At 38.3% G+C, this 20,612-nt stretch overlaps 1 protein-coding gene across 2 annotated transcripts in view; it reads left to right on the plus strand.

Annotated features, from left to right (window-relative positions):
• Nucleotides 1-20,612, plus strand: part of ARHGAP32 (Rho GTPase activating protein 32) — a 168,359-nt gene that overhangs the window by 89,683 nt on the left and 58,064 nt on the right. For both annotated transcript variants that reach the window (XM_079707984.1, XM_079707985.1), the window contains one exon: nucleotides 9,647-9,728. In XM_079707984.1, the coding sequence (XP_079564110.1) occupies nucleotides 9,647-9,728 (82 nt within the window). The remainder of the gene's footprint in view (nucleotides 1-9,646; nucleotides 9,729-20,612) is intronic.

Genomic DNA, 20,612 nt, shown 5'->3' on the forward strand with positions numbered 1-20,612 from the left:
AGTGACTGCTTCATGGGTGCCCCTCCCCGCCCCACTGTCCTCAGGCAGCATCTGAGAAGGGGCCCGGTGGTACTCACAGGCTGGTACAGGGCCTTCGTTTCATTCATGGCAGAAGGCCCTCTGGGCACTGACACCATGCCCCAAGGCAGGACGAGGAGGACAGGCAGTACTGGTCCCCTCCTCAGGGCCTCTCAGATGAGTGGGAGGTTCTGAGCCCAGCAGGACTCCCTAGGAGATCTAGGAGGGGTTCCTGGAGGTGGTGACTTTGAAATGCAGAGTCCTATGCATGTCTTCAGAGGAGAGGATGTCCAGATGACCTGAGTAGACCGGCTAGATGTGAAGCAGCCATGTGACTGGTTAGCCAGCTTGACCTGTCCTGGTCACACAGATGGACTCTGTAAACTGAGCTTTGTCAGTGAGCCATGAAGGAGGAAGCACGGAGGCAGGAAACCTGTCTTCCTGATACAGTAGCAGGAGACGAGGGGCTGGGCTTGGCCTTGGGGTAGCTTGGACAGTGTTCTTCCGGGAATCAAGGCCATTTAGAGCTGACCACTCTCGGGAGAGAGGGTGAAGGGGAGCAGAGATGTGGGCTGTTGTGTCCCAGGATAGAGGCCAGCTCTGAGCTGTGGCACTCTGACCGCTAAAGGGACGCGCTCTGGAAATGCAGCGTCGGCGTGCAGGCAGCTCTGCTCAACCTGATGTGTTTATAGCGTGTTACGTGGACTCCCCTTTTCTTTTTTCTCAGTCTCGCGTGTCGTTTTCTCCGGCCAGCTGTCGGGGCATGACAGGGTACATGTGGTGTGTGGAAGCCTTTCCCTCAGAGCCCTGTGAACTGATGCTGTGCAGTTGTTGGCTTGTGACTTTGTTTTATTTATTTTTTATTATTTAAAAAATAATTAATAGATTTTATCATTTAGTACAAGTTTACAGAGTAGTTGACCAGATAATACACAGAATTTCGTATACTCCCTGCCCCACACATGTATACAGTTTCTCCTATTAACACCTTGCTTTACAATTTCATTGAATAGAATTAGAAAAATGCAGAACTTTATTACCCACAAGCTGATTAGCAGAGTTTACCTACAGCACAGTGTAAGCACTCTTTCTAGAAAAGTGGTCTGAGGAACACCAGGGCCAGAACCACAGGGATAAGAATACAGTGTGTCAGTATCACATCCTCCTCCATAATTATGGAAACAGTTTTGGGGTTTGCTTTTTGTTACCTTTAATGAACCAATATTCATACATCATTATTAACTATAATCCATATTTTCATTAAGGTTCACTCTTTATGATGTATATAGTTCTGTGGGTTTTAACAGATGCATAATGACATGTATCCAGCATTACAGCTTCATACAGAGTAGTTTCACTGTCCTAAAAATCTCCTGTGCTCACCTGCCCATCCTTCTCTCCTCCTAACCTCTGACAAGCACTGATTGTTTATTGTCTCCATAGTTTTGCCTTTTCCAAAACATCGTATAATTGGAATCATATGGTATGTAGCCTTTTCAAACTGGCTTCTTTCACTTAGCAATATGCATTTTAGGTTCCTCCATGTCTTTCATGGTTTGATAGTTCCTTTTTTGCACTGTCTAATATTCATTATTATGGATATGCCATAATTAATTTTTCCATTCACTTATTACAGTGCATCTTGGTTGCTTCTAGTTTGGAGCATTTATGAATAATGTTGCTGTAAACATCCATGTGTAGGTTTTTGTGCAGATGTGTTTTCACCTCCTTTGGGTAAATACCACGGAGTGCACTTGCTGTATTGTATGGTAAGATCACGTTTAGCTTTGTAAGAAACTACCAAACTGTGTTTTAAAGTAGTTGTTACCGTTTTGCCTTCCCACCAGCAACAGCAGTGATGCTGCTCTGCATTCTCATCAGCATTCAATAGTTTTCAGTTGTTGTTGTTGTTGTTTTAACCATTCTGATAGGTGTGTGATGGTATTTATTGCATTGTTCTCTTAACTTGCAAATAAAATTAGTCCAAGGAGTAGCATTTACCAATACAGTTAGGGCGCTGTTCTGCCATCTTCATTTCTCTGTTACCAGTAATTCCTTCTCCTCTCCCTTCGCCACTGATTCTCAAACTTTACTTGGTATGCTTATGACACGTTACATGAGGAACATGTTAAAACATAAAATCCTATGACCGAAGCCCTGAAATTCTGTTTCACTGGTTGTGGGATAGGATTAAGCCTGCATTTTTATTTATTTTTTTTTTTGCGGTACGTGGGCCTCTCACTGTTGTGGCCTCTCCCGTTGCGGAGCACAGGCTCTGGACGCACAGGCTCAGCAGCCATGGCTCACGGGCCCAGCCGCTCCACGGCATGTGGGATCTTCCCGGATCGGGGCACGAACCCCTGTCCCCTGCATCGGCAGGCGGACTCTCAACCACTGCGCCACCAGGGAAGCCCTAAGCCTGCATTTTTATCCATGTGATTCCTGCCCAGGTGTTCCTCAGACCACTGTTCTGGAAGCAGTGCTTACTCTGAGCTGTAGGTAAACTCTGCCAATCCGCTGGTGGTTGATAAAGATCAGCATTCGGCCAGTCTGTGTATTGTTTTAACCTAGACCATAATTTTGCTGTGGGAACAGAAGGATTAAGTTCATCCATGTGTTTAAATTATACTGTGACTATGTTTCTTTTCTTAAACTTATGGGAGTAGGAAGTGTGAAATTATATTAACTATAGTAATTTGAAATTCCGAAATCTGTTTTTTACTTGTCTTCAAAAGAGTATATTGAATCTTTTACCTCTTTTCTGAGGTGTTTCATCATATAATCTGTACTTCAGCAAAAAAAAAAAAAAAAAAAAGCTCTTTGCTTTTTTCTTTCTTGTTAAAAATAAATGTCATCAGCTTTTGTACTTATCTGGGGACTGCGGTTGGAAATGTGAGATGAGGTGTCTGGAAAGTCTTTTTTTCTTACGTAAAAGCCATAACACAAATGTAAAATGTTAAAATCTTTGAGGATTATTTGTTTGTTAGTGCCATGTTTGGCAAAATTTTATCTGGGAGCCACTGGCATCAGAATGACCCAAGAAACATGTTAAAACCAGATAATACTAATCAGAATCTCCAGGAATGGGGACAGGAATCTGAATTTTATCAAGTTCCTTAGGTGATGGATAAGCACAAAATGTGAGAACCACTGACCCAGCCTCCATTGTTTATCCTGTGCACAGATAAAGGAAGAAATTTAACACAGTTTAGTGAGTGTTCTCCTTTCCCCCCAGAAAATCTTCTAAAACGTATTTGGGATACAGTCAATCTAAGAGATAAAATACTATTTAGAGAGTGACAGAACTCTGTACAGCTCATGTTCTCTTGCTTCTCCACAAGATGATCAAGGATCGGCTATTTTATTTTTCAAAGTTAACCCAGAAGGTTGTGTGAGGGTTTCTGTGTACAATGACAGAGAAGCAAATCTTGGACAGTAAACATTTCCTTACCTCAGGAGTTTAATGTGGTTCCAAGTAGCTTATTTTCAGAAAAGTATTCTTTATTCCAAAGGGAAGATATTTGGAAACCTTGTCCCTTGTAGTAAGTAGTTTAATAGAGGAAGACAATTTACCCACTTATTTATATGAAGACCATCATTTTATGTATGGAATTCAAAGCTACACCTTTTCATTACTCAAATTTTAAGTAGAGCAAAATATTTCCTCTCCAGTTAAGTAATGGGAAATCACATACTGTAATTTTTCATCTGTAATGTTCTAGAATTTCAAGGGAAGAAGGACTATGTGGTACTCCAATATAATGAATTGTAACACTTCTTGGTGCTCTTACGTGTGCTTTCTAAGTGCTTTCCATTAACCTTTAATTCTCACAGTCTATGAAGAAGGTACTATTATTACCTCTCTTTTACAGACAAGGAAACTAAAGCAAAAGGGGACTAAACTACAAGCCCATTGTTATTTTGCTGTTTAGTGTCAGAGCTTAGGTAGAAATTTAGGCATTCTGGGCAAAGAACAGATCATAGTAGTAATTTAATGAACCAGTAGTGGCTTCTGCTTGTCTGCATGTGTGAATCATAGATTTCTATATTAGAAAAGATGGTAGTGGATCATCTGGTCCTACACTGTCATTTTAAAATTATAGAAATCCTGAGACAAAGGAATTTAGATAGATTGTTCTGATTTACAAAGACAGTAAGTCAGTGATATAGCCAGAACACAAGCTTGGTGAGTTCCAATTTTGTATTTTCCCCGCCTTGGATCACAAAAATATGTAAATTTTCTTAAATTATTTTCTGTGTTACTGCAGTTTTTTATTTTTCTTATTAGTGCCATTAGCAGCTGCCACTGATGTTTAGAGAGAAATTAGTTTCTAGATAGCTCCTTTTGTTAATTTGTAACATCAGAATATGTCCTAGCAAATGATGCTTAAACATTCAGTTTCATGGAAATTATTGACAAAATGGCTTAGAGTGGTAGTTCTTAACCTCATCAAACCCTATACCCCCTTGTTATGATAAATAATTTCTAAAATCTTTCCTTATGATCCTGAAATGGAATTTACAAATGATATACCAACCTACAAACACAATTTCAAAAAAGTCAGTATAATTTTTCACATATAATATAAAGGAGAAATAAAAGGAAAGTAATTGTATATTTAAAATACACAGTGTATATTTAAAATATATATACTTGGGACAACTGCATGGACGTCTTGTTATTTCATATCTAGTCCACAGACCAGTAGCATTAACATCAGTGAGAAAATATAATAAAACCCATTTGTAATAGCATCAAAACTATGAACTACTTAGGGATATATTGGAAAAAAGATCCAAAAGATCTGTGTACTGGAAGCTACAAAGCATTTCTGAGAGAAATTAAAGAATATTTTAAAAATGAGAGATATATACCCTGTGTATAGGTTGGAAGTCTTTATATTGTTAAGATGCCATCTCTTCTCAAATTGATCCCAATCAAAATCTCAGCAGATTTTTTGTAGAAATTGATAAGCAGATTAAACAATTCATAGGGAAATGCAAAGGACCTAGAAAAGAACAGCCAAAACAAATTTGAAAAAGAAGAACAAAGTTGGAGAACTAACACTAATTGATTTGAAGACTCAACTATAAAGCTGCAGTACCAAGAGAGTGTGGCATTAGGGGAAAGATAGACAAGTAAGTCAACAGGACAGAATAGACCAGAAGTAGACCCACACATACATGGACTGCTTATTTTCGACAGAGGTTCAATGTCAGTTCAGTGAAGAAAACATGGTCTGTTTTACAAATGATGCTGGAACAGTTGGATATCCTTATGCCTCCAGAAATCCTTTGATTTATTTCTTGCGCCATATGCAAAAATTAACTCAAAATGGATCACGTACCCAAAATGTAAAGCTTAAACTATAAAGCATCTAGAAGAAAGCATAGGAGAAACTTTTGTGACTTTGGCTTAGGCAAAGTTTCTTAGGTGTAATATCAAAAGAACAATTCATAAAATAATAAATTGAATTTCATCAAAATTTAACACTTCTGCTCTTTGAAAGACGTTACTTATAAGACAATAAAAAGACACACCACAGACTGGGAAAAAATATTTGTGATGATTATATCTGATGAAGGACTTGTATCCACAACATACAAAGAACTCTCAAAATTCAACAAGAAAACAGAACTCAATTTAAAAAGTAGCAAAAGTGGGAACAGACACTTAACCAAAAAGATATATGACAAACAAACACATAATTAGATGCTCAACACCAGTAGTCATTAGAGAAATGCAAATTAAAATGACAGTGAAGTCTTGCTACATACTTATTATAATGGCGAGGATGTGGAGGAATTAGAACGCTGACACAGTTGGGGGGAATGTAAGATGCTACAACCAATTTGGAAAACAGTTTGTCAGTTTCTTAAACATACACTGATGACATGATCCAGCCATTCGACCCCCAGATGTTTATCCAAGAGAAAAGAAGGCTTACGTTCATACAAAAACTCACACATGACTGTTCATAGCAGCCTTACATATAATGGCCTCAAGCTGGAAACAGCCCAGGTATCTCATGAACAAGAGATTAATGCATAAACAAATGGTGGTATTTATACAGTAGAATATTACTCAGGAATAGAAGGAAAGAATTATTGATAAATACAGCGACATGAATGACCCTCAAAATAATTATGCTGAATGAAAGGAAACAGACGACACAGAGTACATTCTGCATGACTCTATTCATATAAAATTGTAGGAATTGCAAAGTAATGTTTAGTGATAGAAACTAGGTTAGTGGCTGCCTGGTGGGCAGGGGTAGGGGCTGGTAGGGAGAGGGAGAGATTACAAAGAGATACACGGAAACTTTGGGGGTTGATACATATATTCATAAATTTAAGTGTGGTTACAGTTTTATGGGTGCCAGAACTTATCAAAATGTACACTTTAAATATGCACAGTTTGTCAGTTATACCTCAATAAAAGTGGGAAAAAACTGCAGAAGCATCTGATTTAACTTTTCACGTATCTAATCCTCTTGATAATTCCTGTGTTTTCTGCCTCTGTGTCTCTTACATTCATATACTTTTCTTTCTTCCTCATGCCAAATTGACTCGGGGAAAAACTACTAAATTGAAGGTTCTCTTTCTCTCCTCTAAGCCCATCCCTAAACTGTTCCTGCCTTATCTTTTTCTTCTGTTACTCTATTTTTATTACCTGCTCCTCTACCCTCATGGGCCCTAGATGCTCGTCTTTTCTTTCCCTCCCATCTTCCTAGAGTAGAAACTCATTTTGAGTCCTGCAAAATACACTGAATTCCCCTCACCTTTCTCAGCCATTTACATTAGAGCTTTAGAAAATGCCACTGCAGCAGAAAGAATAATATGATGAATATAATTATAAAAATATAATTTAATGTGAATAAAACAGGATGATGTAGTTCATAAATCATATTGTTAGAGTTCCAGTCACTTTTAACGTTGGACATTTTGAGTTTATTAGAATTATTTATATTTGGTGAAATACTAGCTTAAGTATGCATCAAAAAAGTATAAATGTTCATTAACTATATTTTTAGGGTTAGTTATATTACGTGTATATTTTCAGTAGAACACAGTTCCATTTTTTATGATGGAAATTTTATAATAGGAAAACAGAATCTATTTGCTTTTCACAAGTATACAGAATTAACTCCTTTAAATAAAAGTTACCCTAACTGTAAACAGTTACAGTTAAGAGTGATTTTGGCTTCAAGAAACAAAAGTGAACAGAAAAGGTAGCATTGCTGCAGTTGAGTCAGCAGCTTCATGATGCTAGGCAGAATTCTCTAAGATTCTCTTGGCCTTTCTTTAAGGTCAAATGATGGCTACTGCATCCAATCCCAATACCTACATACACAGCATAAAGAAGAGACAGAATAGTAGCAGTAAAGCTTTTTACAGGTGCCGTGGCTACACCTGAATGCAATGAATCTGGGAAACTGAATATTTAGTTTAGCTAATATTTAGTAATATTGCACTTTATAGCAAAGGGAGACAGGTGAGCAGGGATTGGAATGAGGCATCAGATGAACCTATCATGGACCTGCCTCTACACAGTACACAGTAGCATTTCCCCCATATACCTAGACCTGATGCACTGAGACATTCAAAAGGTGAAAGTGTAACTAGTATGTATGATACAGTTCCCCAAAGAAGATCATTAAGCTTTGTGCAGTCTTTGTGAAGAAGTGATGGAAAATTAGTTTTGTTTGCTGACAGATGCTTGAGTTTAGAAACTAGGCTAGGTGCTTTCACACGCATTATTGAGGTAGCTAATGTTGTCCCATTTTTACAAATTAAGAAACAGACAGATGTTAAGCAATTTGCTCCAGATCACAGAGCCTAGTAAATGGGTGGCCTTTTCTCTATAGTAGATTGGCAGAAAATGCTTACAAATTGAAATGAATTAGAATTTTATGGAAAGAATGATATTTGACAGTGAGGAAACTTAAGTATACACAAGCAAAAGGTGGTAGGTATTGTGTGTCATATCCATACAGTGGAGGGACCGGAGCCCTCTAGATCTTCCAGTGGCCAGCATGTTGAGATAATAAAGAATAGACAGCATTTCTCAAGTGCTTACTATATGCACTTTGCTTATACTGATCCATTTAATTCTCATAACAGCTCTTATGAATTAGGTACAATATTATTATGTTTAGAGGAAGAAACTGAAACATAGAGGCTTAGTTATAAACCCGACCAATAAGTGGCAGACCTGGAGTAGAACCCAGGCCCTCTTAATCCTGGGGCTACACTTAACCATAAGTGATTATCTTATAACTGATTTGCATAAGAGAGAATGAGAATAATTTTTCAAGTTGATTCTTGTCTGGTTCTAACCAGTCTTGGAAGAATTTCTACTTGTTATTAGTTAAATAGGAAGTTGAGTAAAGTATGATATAGAATTTCACCAATAAAAGCAGATACTTAGAGCATCATTTTGGAAGGCAATGCATATAGGAACTCTAAGACCAAAATTTCAGATCTTTCAAACAAAACTGGAAATTTGTTAATAAGCCCTTTTCAGCTCATGATAACTAGTTACATCTTCGTAATTTTAAGAACTAACATAGAATATCAATCAAGAAATTGAAGTAAGGATGCAGCAAGTGAGTATGTGAAAATAATCCCACACAGATGGAAATTATATAGCTCAAAACTTCACGATGAATCATACTCTTGGAAGACCATTCCTTTCTCCCCCAGAGTCTGACAACAGAGGGATGTACAAAGTGATGTAGTTTTCTTGTTTCAGCTTTAACATCTGCTGCTTGGCAGCCCAATTATATTCCCATCTAAGAAAACATCTATAAATATTGGTAAAAATTCCCTTTTTACTTTTGTTTCCTGGCTGTTTGTTTCTCCATTCTGTTGGCTGTGTAGTATCTCTGGGTGATCTGGAGCTCAGTATTTTACTAATACAGCTCCTTGGGCATATACCTAACACCATGAGCAATCCTGCTACCAGGTCAAATTGGTGTGTTTTTTAAAGCCAGAGTCTGTTACCACTGCTGAGATTGGTTGTTTTCTTCTCTTGCTTTCCCACTTATCCACACACTACTAGGCTCTTTAACAACAGTGGATACCAGGATTTTAAGTGAGCAATTGTTTCACCAATTTATTTTAGTCTTGTCATTTTTCATGGAACCTGTGAGAGAAAGAAGAGAAAATTTGCAAAAAAATTTGAATGAGGTTTAGTGTTGATTTTTTAAAAAATCATATAGAGAAATCAGTAAATATGAAAGTTGACAGTAGAGGTGTTAACACAACTAGATTAAAATTTCAGCAAAGTAAATTATTAACAGGTATAAATTATACCTCTTGCACGCATAACTTGGTATCAGACTAAATATTTTAATTGGTGTAAAAGAAGTTTGGGAAATTAAAAGGTAAAACTAGGAAAGCAGACTTAGATATTTAGACAAATAAAACACGTTAACTCGATATACTCGTAGCAACAGATTGTTTTATTTTTTGTATAATTGACATCATCAGTGATTTAGAGTCTTGGAATAACAGAATCATTGGGAGGGGCTGTGGAGCACATGACTGGAATTGAATTGGCAGTGTTCATACACTGGTCTGTTCTCTGGTTTAAAATCCTCTCTTTGCTGCTTTTCTTCTTTAGGTGGGACTCTTCCCTGGACACTGTGTTGAGTTAATTAATCAGAAAGTTCCCCAGTCAGTGACCAACTCAGTGCCAAAACCCGGTGAGTACACTTTTTCATTAATGTGATTATTTATCAACTGCTTAAAGATTCAGATTTTCTCTTCCAGTCAAGCACATAGCTTGTCTAGCTATTCTTTGCATTTATTGTCATAATATGCATTCTGAATTTTATGTGGTTTTGATTCTTAATATATTCTTTTTTCTCTCTTGATCATTTCACAAAGGTTTACATGCATTCAAAATTTTAAGAACTGTTTGCTCCATTAAGCTTTGTCATTATTTGTTTTTACAATTATATAGTAGGAATGTAGCTTATTAATGAATAAAATGATAAAAGAAAATACCAGGTTTAAAGAACTGACATGGATATAGTAGGAATGTAGCTTATTAATGAATAAAATGATAAAAGAAAATACCAGGTTTAAAGAACTGACATGGACATAGTATGATTAGCTGAAAATTAATAAATGAAGGGAATGTATATTTCATCAGTGCCTGTGAACATGAAAACTATTTTAAACAGCGTTTGTTATCATTTATGTAGTATATTTACAGTGCTATATAAGTATTTGGAGTATTTTACAGATATGTAGAGCAATGTGTTACAGGGGGTAAAAATTTAAAACTGGAAATTTTTGTTTTTATTGGGGTGATTTAATCTGGACAAATTTTACAGAATACCTCATCTGGAACTTTTTAATGTAATGTAAATTTTTGGAAAGAAAATAAAAACAAAGACTAAAAGATTTTAGAAGGAGGAGGGAGTAATCAAGTGTATTTCTCCTGATTGTATTACATTCCCTCTGCCCTTCTCTACCCTCACCGTGGGATTCTCAGTCTCTTTTCAAGGCATTATTTTTTTTAATGGAAATGCATTTCTTTTATTTATTTATTTTACTTTTGGCTGTGTTGGGTCTTCGCTTCTGTGCGAGGGCTTTCTCCAGTTGTGGCAAGTGGGGGCTACTCTTCATTGTGGTGCGCGGGCCTCTCACTATCGCGGCATCTCTTGTCGCGGAGCACAGGCTCCAGACGCATAGGCTCAGTAGTTGTGGTTCATGGGCCCAGTTGCTCAGCGGCATGTGGGATCCTCCCAGACCAGGGCTCGAACCCGTGTCCCCTGCATTAGCAGGCAGACTCCCAACCACTGCGCCACCAGGGAAGCCCTCAAGGCATTTTTATCCTCTGTTAAATCCCCCTTCTTTGGGTAAACTTGTTAAACATAAAAACACTTTCTCAGTGAGTACTTATTCATTAGTGGTTGTGATGGCTGTAGTTTTCTTTCCTTGTTTAAATATGGCATCAGTAACTTTAAAAAAAAAATCCTATGCCCATTAGCAGACACTGCCCCATCCTCTCCCTTCCTTCCAGCCCTAAGCAACTACTAACCTACTTTCTGTCTCTAGATTTCTCTAATCTAGACATTTCACATAAATGGAATCATACAATATATAGTCTTTTTGTGACTGGCTTATTTCACTGAGCATAATGTTTTCAAGATTCATCCATGTATCAGTGCTTCATTCTTTCTTATGGCTAAATAATAGTCCATTGTATGGATATACAATATTTCTTTTATCCATTCACTTTGGTTTTCCATTTTGGCTATTATGAATAATGTAATACTTAGTGTACAAGTTTTTTTATAGATGTATGTTTCGTCTCTTGAGTATATATCTAGGGGTAGAATTGCTGGGCCATATGGTAACTCTGTTCAACCTTTTGAGGAACTGCCAAACTTTTACAAAGTAGCTGCACTGTTTTACAATTCCACCAGCAGTGTATGAGAATTCCAGTTGTTCCATATCCTTGTTACTTTTTTTATTTTTTTATTTTGGTTATTGCTGTCTTAGTGGGTATGAAGTGATATATCTTTGTGATTTTGATTTGCATTTCCCTGATGGCTAATAATGTTGAACATCTTTTTATGCACTTATTACCCATTTGTATATCTTTGGAGAAACGTTCAGATCCTTTGTATATTTTTTAATTGGGTTGTCTTTTTACTAATTGAGTTGTAAGTGTTCTTTATACATTCCAGATACTAGTCCTATATCAGATAATACGATTTGCAAATATTTTCTCACATTCTGGTTTGTCTTTCATTTTCTTGATGATGTCTGTTGAAGCGGAAATGTTCTTAATTTTGATGAAGTTCAATTTATTTTTTTCTTTTGCCACTTATGCTTTTGATGTCTTATCAAAGAAGGTGTTGCTTAACCCAAAGTCAATATTTACTCCTATGTTTTCTTCTAAGTTTATAGTTTTAGATCTTATATTTTAGTCTGTGATCCATTTCGAGTTAATCTTTGTGTGTGGTGTGAGGTCCAACTCCAGTGGATATCCAGTTGTCCGAGCACGATTTGTTGAAAAGATTATTCCTTCCCCATTGAATTGACTTGACTCCCTTGTAGAGAATCAGTTGACCTTAGACATATGAGTTTATTCCTGGATTTTCAGTTCTCTTCCATTGATCTATATGTCTGTTCTTATGCCAGTACCACCCTGTCTTGATTACCATTGCTTAGTAGTAAATTTTGCAATTGGGAGGTCCTCCTACTTTATTCTTTTTCAGGATTGATTTGGTTTTTCTGGGAACCTTGCAGTTCTATATGAATTTTAGAATCATCTTGTCAGTTTCTACAGAGAAGAGAGCTGGGATTCTGATAGGGATTTATTGAATCTGTTTATCAATTTGGGAAGTGTTACCTTCTTGCCAGTATTTATTAAGTCTTCCAGTCCTTGAACATGGGATATTTTTCCATTTGATTATTAGACCTTTCATTTCATTCAATATTTTGTAGTTTTTTTTAGAGTGTAAGTTTTGCATATCTGTTGTTAAATTTATTTTTATTCTTTCTGATGCTATTGTAAATGGAATTGTTTTCTTAATTTCATTTTCTTATTATTCACTGCAAGTGCACAGAAATACAATTAATTCTTGTGTATTAATCTTGTATCCTGAAACTTTGCTGAAATTTTATTAGTTCTAATAGGTTTTTTAGTAGATTTTCTTGGGATAGGCTAAATATAAGATCATGTCATCTGTGAACAGAGATATGTTTACTTCTTCCTTTCCAGTTTGGATGTTTTTTATTTCTTTTTCCTGCCCAATTGTCCTGGATATGTTACATTGTTGAATAGAATTTCTGAGTACAGGCATCCTTGTCTTACTTCTGATTTTAGGAGAAAGCATCTAGTTGTTCACTGTTAAGTAAGTTTTTAACTGTGGGGTTTTCATAGATGCCCTTCATCAGGTTGACGAAGCACCCTTCAATTCTTAGTTTGTTGAATGATTTTATCACAAAAGGGTGTTGGATTTTGTCAGATACTTTTTATCCATCTATTGAGATGATCATGGGTTTTTGTGGTCACTATTTTAAAGTTATTAAAATTCAACATCAAAAATTTATTGTTATTTCTTGTGCATTATTTTTACGTATTCTGCTGCGTAAGCTTAACTTTTATTAATTATAAAGTCTTATCTTTGATAATTTCGCCTCAGAGATATACTGTTTTTAAATACTAGCTTAATATTGATGTTACATTGTATCAATCAAATATTATACTTTCTCATGTTCTGAATATGAAAGTGATTTTCTAATAGTGATAACGTCCAAAACTTTTAAAACTTGAGAAAGTTAATCAGTTATTGACAGTTCTAGAAAATAGGTTTCTGTTAATAGACCTGTATGGCATTGTTAATTCTAAATTAGTAATGATACATAATGACAGCACACCTTCAAAAGCTAGTATTTTATCCTTTGTGAGCAGCATTGCAGGGTTGGCGTAGGAAAATGTGCATTCTTAATACATTTTGAAAAGGATGATGTGAATTCTGTCAGCCTCAGGCTTGTTTCACACTTTAAAACTGTCTTTGCCTGCAGTACAAATAACTTTAATGTTCTATTTATTTTTAACATTGCCATCTGTCATGTTAGATGCCAGATCTGAAAGGTGCAGCTATAGTTTGAGACTGCAACGTAAAGCTCCCTATATTATTGCGCAACAAGGGCAACAGGGAAAACTTTCCCTTTGGAACTCTTCTTAGTGCTCTCCATATGTCCAATTATTTGTGTGTGTAAGAATAAAACTAATGAGTCACTGTGTCCTGACCAAGATAGCATGTATCCATGGTTCCTTAAGGAAAAGAACGTGTGTGGGGCGGAGGGGGTGGAGAAAAGAAGAGGAAAGAAAAGAGGAAGAAAAGTAGACACTTGTCCCAAAGAAACTGGCATTTCGTTCAGTCCCCACAGGTTCTGGTTGAATGGCAGGTGAGGCTGAGGTGGGAGGAAGAGGAAGGAAGCACATGAGGATTTCTGTGTGTTTATCCTGTGCAGCATTTACCCAGCAGTTATTTACTGGTGTCTGTCTTCACATTTTTAGTGTTCTCAGCTGTTATCTCCTCGGATATTTGTTTTGCGCCCTTCTGTCTCCCTCCTCCTGCACATGTCAGTTACGTCTTTGATGTTGGCTCATTGGTCCTCTCTCCAGCTTGGGTGCTTTCTGTTGACCTCTTCCTTCTGTGCAGGCTTCTCTGAAGCCCATCTAATGAATTCTTCAGTTCTCATATCAGGTATTTCGTTTCTAGGATCACCATTTGGTCTTTTTTATAATTTCCATGGTGGAGTCCCCACCTTCCCACCTTATCCACCTTTTCTTCCAGAAAGAAAGAAAGAGGGGGTTTGGGGGAGGGAGGTAGAGGGCGGAAGGTGGAGAGAGGGTGAAGAGAGAAGAAAAGCAAAGCTTACTTTTGAAGCATGAGCTTCTAAAAATGAAGGACTAGGGAATTTAGACAAACCCTCCCTCTGCAAACAGAGAATTTGGACAGAAATGTAAAAATATAAGATCTCTCTGAAGCACTGGAGGATTAACAAGGTAGTAAACAATTACTGAGCTAAGATTAAGCAGAAGAAGGACATCCAGGTACGTGACCCCAGTGTATGGGGACATTAGCCCCCTAGGGTATAAGCTGATGGAGTAGAGAATGTCGCAGCACTCACGGAACAACAAATGGAGTTCAGAGCCCAACAGGGCAGAGTTGCTGGTAATGCCCCAAGCTTTGAGTTAGGATTTTTCTCGAAATTGACAACTGATTCTAAATCGATCCTAAAATTTGTATAGAAATGCAGAGCCCAAAACACACAAGACAGTTTTGAAGAACAAAAAAGTGCGAAAATTAATATAATAGATATCAAGACTTACTGTTAAAGCTTTACTCATTAAGATACTGAGATTAATGCAAGGATAGACAGATAGAACAGTGGAAAAGAATAGAGTCCAGGAACAAACCTGTGTCCATATAGATGCTTGATTCATACACTGCAGAGCATTGTGAAAAAGACAGCCATTTCAATAAAAGTTGCTAGGTCATGGAGAATTATAGATCTGTATATGAAAGGTAAAACAACAAGACTTAGAAGAGAATACTGTAGAATATCTTCATGACCTATTTTCATGATCTTGGGTTAGACATAAAGCAGTAATAATAACTGAGAAGCTTAATCATTAAACTTAATTAAAGTTCAGAATGTCATCGTAATATGCTATTAAGATAGTGAAAAAGGGAAATCACACAGTGAGAAAGATATTTGCAGTACACATATCTGACAAAGGTCACATAACCAAAGTATGTAAAGAATCAGTAAGAAAAGGACAGATAAACTGATTTTTTTAATTGAGTGAAAACTTGATCAGGTATTTCACAACAAATATCAAAATGTGGAATAAGCACGTGACAGGATGTTCCACATCATTAGTCTTTAGGGAAATGCAAGTAAAAACTTTATTAACTCACAAAAACACACCCACCAGAATGCTTAAAATTTAAGAAGTAGCGATACCAAAAGTTGGCAAGGATGTAAATCTGTGGGAATTCTCATACACTGCCAGGGAAGCGTAATGCAGGACAAGCACTGCTTGGCACTGCCTGCTAAGTTTGTCAAATATATACCTTGTGACCCCGCAGCTCCATTCTTAGGTATATGTATAGAATGTTCATAGCAGCCTTATTCCTAATGGTCAAAAAACTGAAGAACTCAAAGGTATATTCGTAGTGGAATGAATAAATAAAGGCATGTTCATTCAGTGCATTCTTCTACACCAATGAAAATGAAATGAGTTATGTCTGTGTGGAGCAACATGGGTGAGTCTCACAAAAATAAATATGGAGTGGGAGAAGCCGGATTTATGCACACACTTACACGGGTAATTCCATATATATAAAGAGAGAGTTCAAAATCATACCGTTCAAGACTGTTCTGTGGTGATAAAGTTTGGACAGTGGTTACTTTTGGAGAGGAGAGTGAGTAGATGGGTAGGAGAGAGGATTCTGAAGTGCTGGTAATGTTCTGTTGATCCAGAAGGTGTCTATCCAGAAATGTAATGCTGTGGAGCATCTTTTCATGTGCTTATTGGAGAAGTGTCTATTCAAGTCCTTTGTCATTTTTGAATTGGTCACTTGGCATTTTTTACCTCCTATCCAGGTAAATATTCCTTACAATATCGCTTTAATACACAAATGTTTGAAATTACATTTTCAAAATAGATTTTATACTTCCATACCGTGAAATACTCTGCAACCCTCAAAAGGAATGAAGTAGAAGCCTATGTGCTAACCCAGGGAATTTTTTCTGTGATGTATTGTTAAATGAAAAAGCAAATCACGCAACAGTATAATTCCATTGTAAACTCATAGAAGAGGATCAGGAAGGATACATACCTAACTGGAAAGCGGAATGAGATTGTAGCTATAACAAGAGACATTTCATTTTTTTCCTCTGCTCCTGTATTGTTTAACTCCTTTACAATGATCATATGTTACTTTACATAGATTATAATCTACCCTTCACTCCACCCTGTCCGAATAGGTAATTTCTTAGGGTTTTTCTTAATGCAACCACCCCATAAAATAGATATTTTGTGATAACAGATTTAATGCAGATGTTTTATTTCATGTATATACCTATGTGAAAAGCAGCTCAAAGAGGTGAGAGCACAGGTCTCAGCCTTAAATTTAATCCCTGTGCCATGTGTTACTGTCCATATGCATGTCATTTGGCTTCTCTGATTTTTAATTTCCTCATCTAAGAAGTGAGGCAAGATTCTTTTAAAGATTAGAGATAAGGCATTTAAAGCCCCTGGATACTTAATAAATATCAGCTGTTATTTTTTATCAACTTATGTTTATTTATTATGTTATATCATTTAAATTCAGGAGTGTCTGAAACTAGGTCTATTTAGTTTATGTAGGTGCTTATTTAATATATTATTTGTTGGTATAAATCTATATGCAAATATTTCACAGTATACCACTGAAACAAATGAATTGCAGTAGTTTTCATGGGACCATGGTGAGGAAGGGAGCTTCTTTGGATGGTCACTTGAATAGAGTTTGCATCCCAGATTTTTGTCTGAATTTTTTTGTTGGCAGACATAGAAGTAGCTGAGGCTTTCATTTTGGGGGAAGACTTAGTAATCAGATGTAATGCTGATGAAATCCTTATAAGTAGTTTATAAGGTAACACAGCCTGAATTTGTGGCATAATTTTGAAATTAAAAAGTCCTTGTATTATCCTTTTAGGAAACTGGTCCTCTAGTATCTTGTGTTTTGTTGTTGTTGTTTTATTTGCAGTTTTGCCTAATTACAGTTTTTTTTCTTTTGTTTTCATTTGTTTACTTCTGGATTATTTCCATTTTCTTTCTTTGAATGTCCAGCACTTTGCTCTTCTGTAACCATGTTTCCTGACATCACTTTAGTATGAGGTGACCACTCTATAGCAAGTAAAAACATTCAGGTTTTTACTTACCGAAATGGAATGTTATACTGAATATTCTTCCCATTGAACACATTACTTTATTACTCTGGAGGCAGATACCTTAAGAATCAGATACGAAAATCAGTACCCTAGGAGGCATTGATGTAAGATTTAAAAGAATTCCAAAATGCTAGAATGCCCGGGTGGTTTTCTCTCCGAATACATGGTAAGGGATGCATCAAGATAATACTTTCTCACTCTGCATCAGGGAAAAACAGAAAATTCATAACATCACATATTTGTACTTGCCTTAGAGTTTTTGAATACTGTATTTTTGTTATTTAAATGGGAATTTGAATCTTGATACAGCTCTGCAGTGTACCAAGGATGCGGAATGTATTTCTGTCCCCCACACACTGCTTTTTTTTTTCTTTGAATTTTCTTTATTTTTTATACAGCAGGTTCTTATTAGTTTTTTAACTAGTGGAGCAACTGAGACTCAGAAAACTCCACGCTGTGCCTGAGCTTTCATAGCTGAACTTGCAGAAGTCTTCTGACCTCTCCTAGTAACCACTGTCCACACCTAGGTAGCCCTGGCTGTGCACCAGATGGATTACACTCATTTGCGATTGTTTAACTCAAAACCCAGAATTTTCCCACCATGGAACATTGAATAGAGGTAAAATTTATTGTTTTCTCTCTAAAAACGAATATTTTGGTTTTATTACAACAAGAGTAAATAAAAATGTATTTCTATATATGAACAGAAGAGATATTAGGGCAAAAGATGTGTTGAATGGAAGATGAAGAGAAGTGCTTCTAGGAACCTACTTAATTTGCTAATTTTGTTTCAGCCATCATTCTTTCTAAGGCTTCTCTAATTAATTAAAAAACATCTTTCCATAGTTCCTCATTACATATAAAACATACCTCCAGACTACTTTACTGTGTCATTTCCGGCCATCTTCCTTTTCCATTCTCCCGTTCTGCCCTTTCTCCCTGTGTTCACTGGGCTCTGTTTCTATGTCCTCAGCACATACCATGTGGTCTCATAGCTTTCCCTCTGCTCCTACTGCACCGACTGTTCCTACAATCTGAAATGCCCTCCTCCCTATTTTGCCCAGTTGAAATTTTCCTCGTATTTAGACTCATGCCATAATCTTCTTGTCCATGAAAGTTTCCCTGACCATCTCTCCCTGGCCCATCTCTCCTGGGCCTGTCTCTCCTTGGCCCATCTCTACCTAGGCCCATCTCTCCCGGACCCGTCACTCCCAGGCCCGTCTCTCCCTGGCCCATTTCTCCCTGACCCGTCTCTCCCTGCCCTGTCTCTATCTAGGCCCGTCTCTATCTAGGCCCATCTCTCCCTAGGCCCATCTCTCCCTGGCCCGTCTCTCCCAGGCCCATCTCTCCCTGGCCTGTCTCTCCCCAACCTGTCTCTCCTGGGCCCATCTCTCCCTGGCCCGTCTCTCCCAGGCCCATCTCTCCCTGGCCTGTCTCTCCCCAACCTGTCTCTCCTGGGCCCATCTCTCCCTGGCCCGTCTCTCCCTGGCCCGTCTCTCCCTGGCCCGTCCCTCCCTGGCCCATCTCTCCCTGGCCCGTCTCTCCCTAGGCCGTCTCTCCCTGACCCGTCTCTCCCTGGCCCGTCTATCCCAGGCCCATCTCTCCCTGGCCCATCTATCCCTGACCCGTCTCTCCCAGGCCCGTCTCTCCCAGGCCCATCTCTCCCTGACTCGTCTCTCCCTGACCCGTCTCTCCCTGACCCGTCTCTCCCTGGCCCGTCTCTCCCTGGCTCGTCTCTCCCTGGCCCGTCTCTCCCTGGCCCGTCTCTCCCTGGTCCGTCTCTCCCTGACCCGTCTCTCCCTGGCCCGTCTATCCCAGGCCCATCTCTCCCTGGCCCATCTCTCCCTGACCCGTCTCTCCCAGGCCCGTCTCTCCCAGGCCCATCTCTCCCTGACTCGTCTCTCCCTGACCCGTCTCTCCCTGGCCCGTCTCTCCCTGGCCCGTCTCTCCCTGGCCCGTCTCTCCCTGGTCCGTCTCTCCCTGACCCGTCTCTCCCTGGCCCGTCTCTCCCTGGCCCGTCCCTCCCTGGCCCGTCCCTCCCTGGCCCGTCCCTCCCTGGCCCGTCTCTCCCTGGCCCGTCTCTCCCTGGCCCGTCTCTCCCTGGCCCGTCTCTCCCTGGCCCGTCCGTCCCTGGCCCGTCTCTCCCTGGCCCGTCTCTCCCTGGCCCGTCTCTCCCTAGGCCCGTGTCCTGTTTGTCCTCAAGTCAGATCTAACAGCAGCTGTTTCACTTGCTCACGAAATTGTAGTCTCCTCACAATTGACAAATGTGTCTCATTCATCCTTGTCTCCCCCACAGGATACGTGCACAGTGGATGCACAATTAATGCCTGTAGAATTACTTTATCTTAATATTTACTACTAAAATAAAATTTTAGAATACAGCTTTTAACTTGTAATCCCTGACTTCAGAAAACCTCACTGATTTCCCTTTGTGCCAGAATTATATACAAAATCTTTAGCCTAGAATTTAAGATGCTCCATAAATACTGAGAACTCACTTCTCTTTGTAACCTGTTTTCCTTTTCTCCTCTCTGCTCAGCATCAGAACATGTTTCCTTATTCTCCACTCATTTACACTTTGGGTCTGCTTTTTTCCTGCCTGTGATCTTTCTTCTGCCTGAGATGACTTACTCTGTTCTTCACGAAGCCTCCTTAAGCTGCTGCTTCACAGACTTGATTGCGCGCATTCAGTCTGCCTGAGAGAGAGAGAGTTAAAAACTGTAGACCATCATTCGTTAGGGTGGGGCCTGACATTCTGTATGTCTAAGAAACTCCCAGGTAATGCCATAATACTGGTCCTCAGACTATGTTTTGAATAACGAGGGACTACATTTCAGTCTACGGTAGCTATTCTTTGTGTCACTCATTTGGAAATAGTGTATGGCAATGAGTTATTTTGAATTTGATACTTCACTTTTTGCGTGTCTTTCTTCTTCACCTAGATTGTTTTGCTCGTGGATAGATATCCTATTTTATATTAATTTGTATCCTTTATACATAGTGTTTGTTTTAAACCAGTTGATTAATAATTATGAACAAGAATAATGTGCACTATAATTATCAAAAATGTTTCCTAAACTCCCATTTATGTTTTAGCCAGTGCTAGGGGT

Source organism: Hyperoodon ampullatus (assembly GCF_949752795.1).
Source record: "Hyperoodon ampullatus genome assembly, chromosome: 7".
In the NCBI taxonomy this organism is placed as follows: domain Eukaryota; kingdom Metazoa; phylum Chordata; class Mammalia; order Artiodactyla; family Ziphiidae; genus Hyperoodon; species Hyperoodon ampullatus.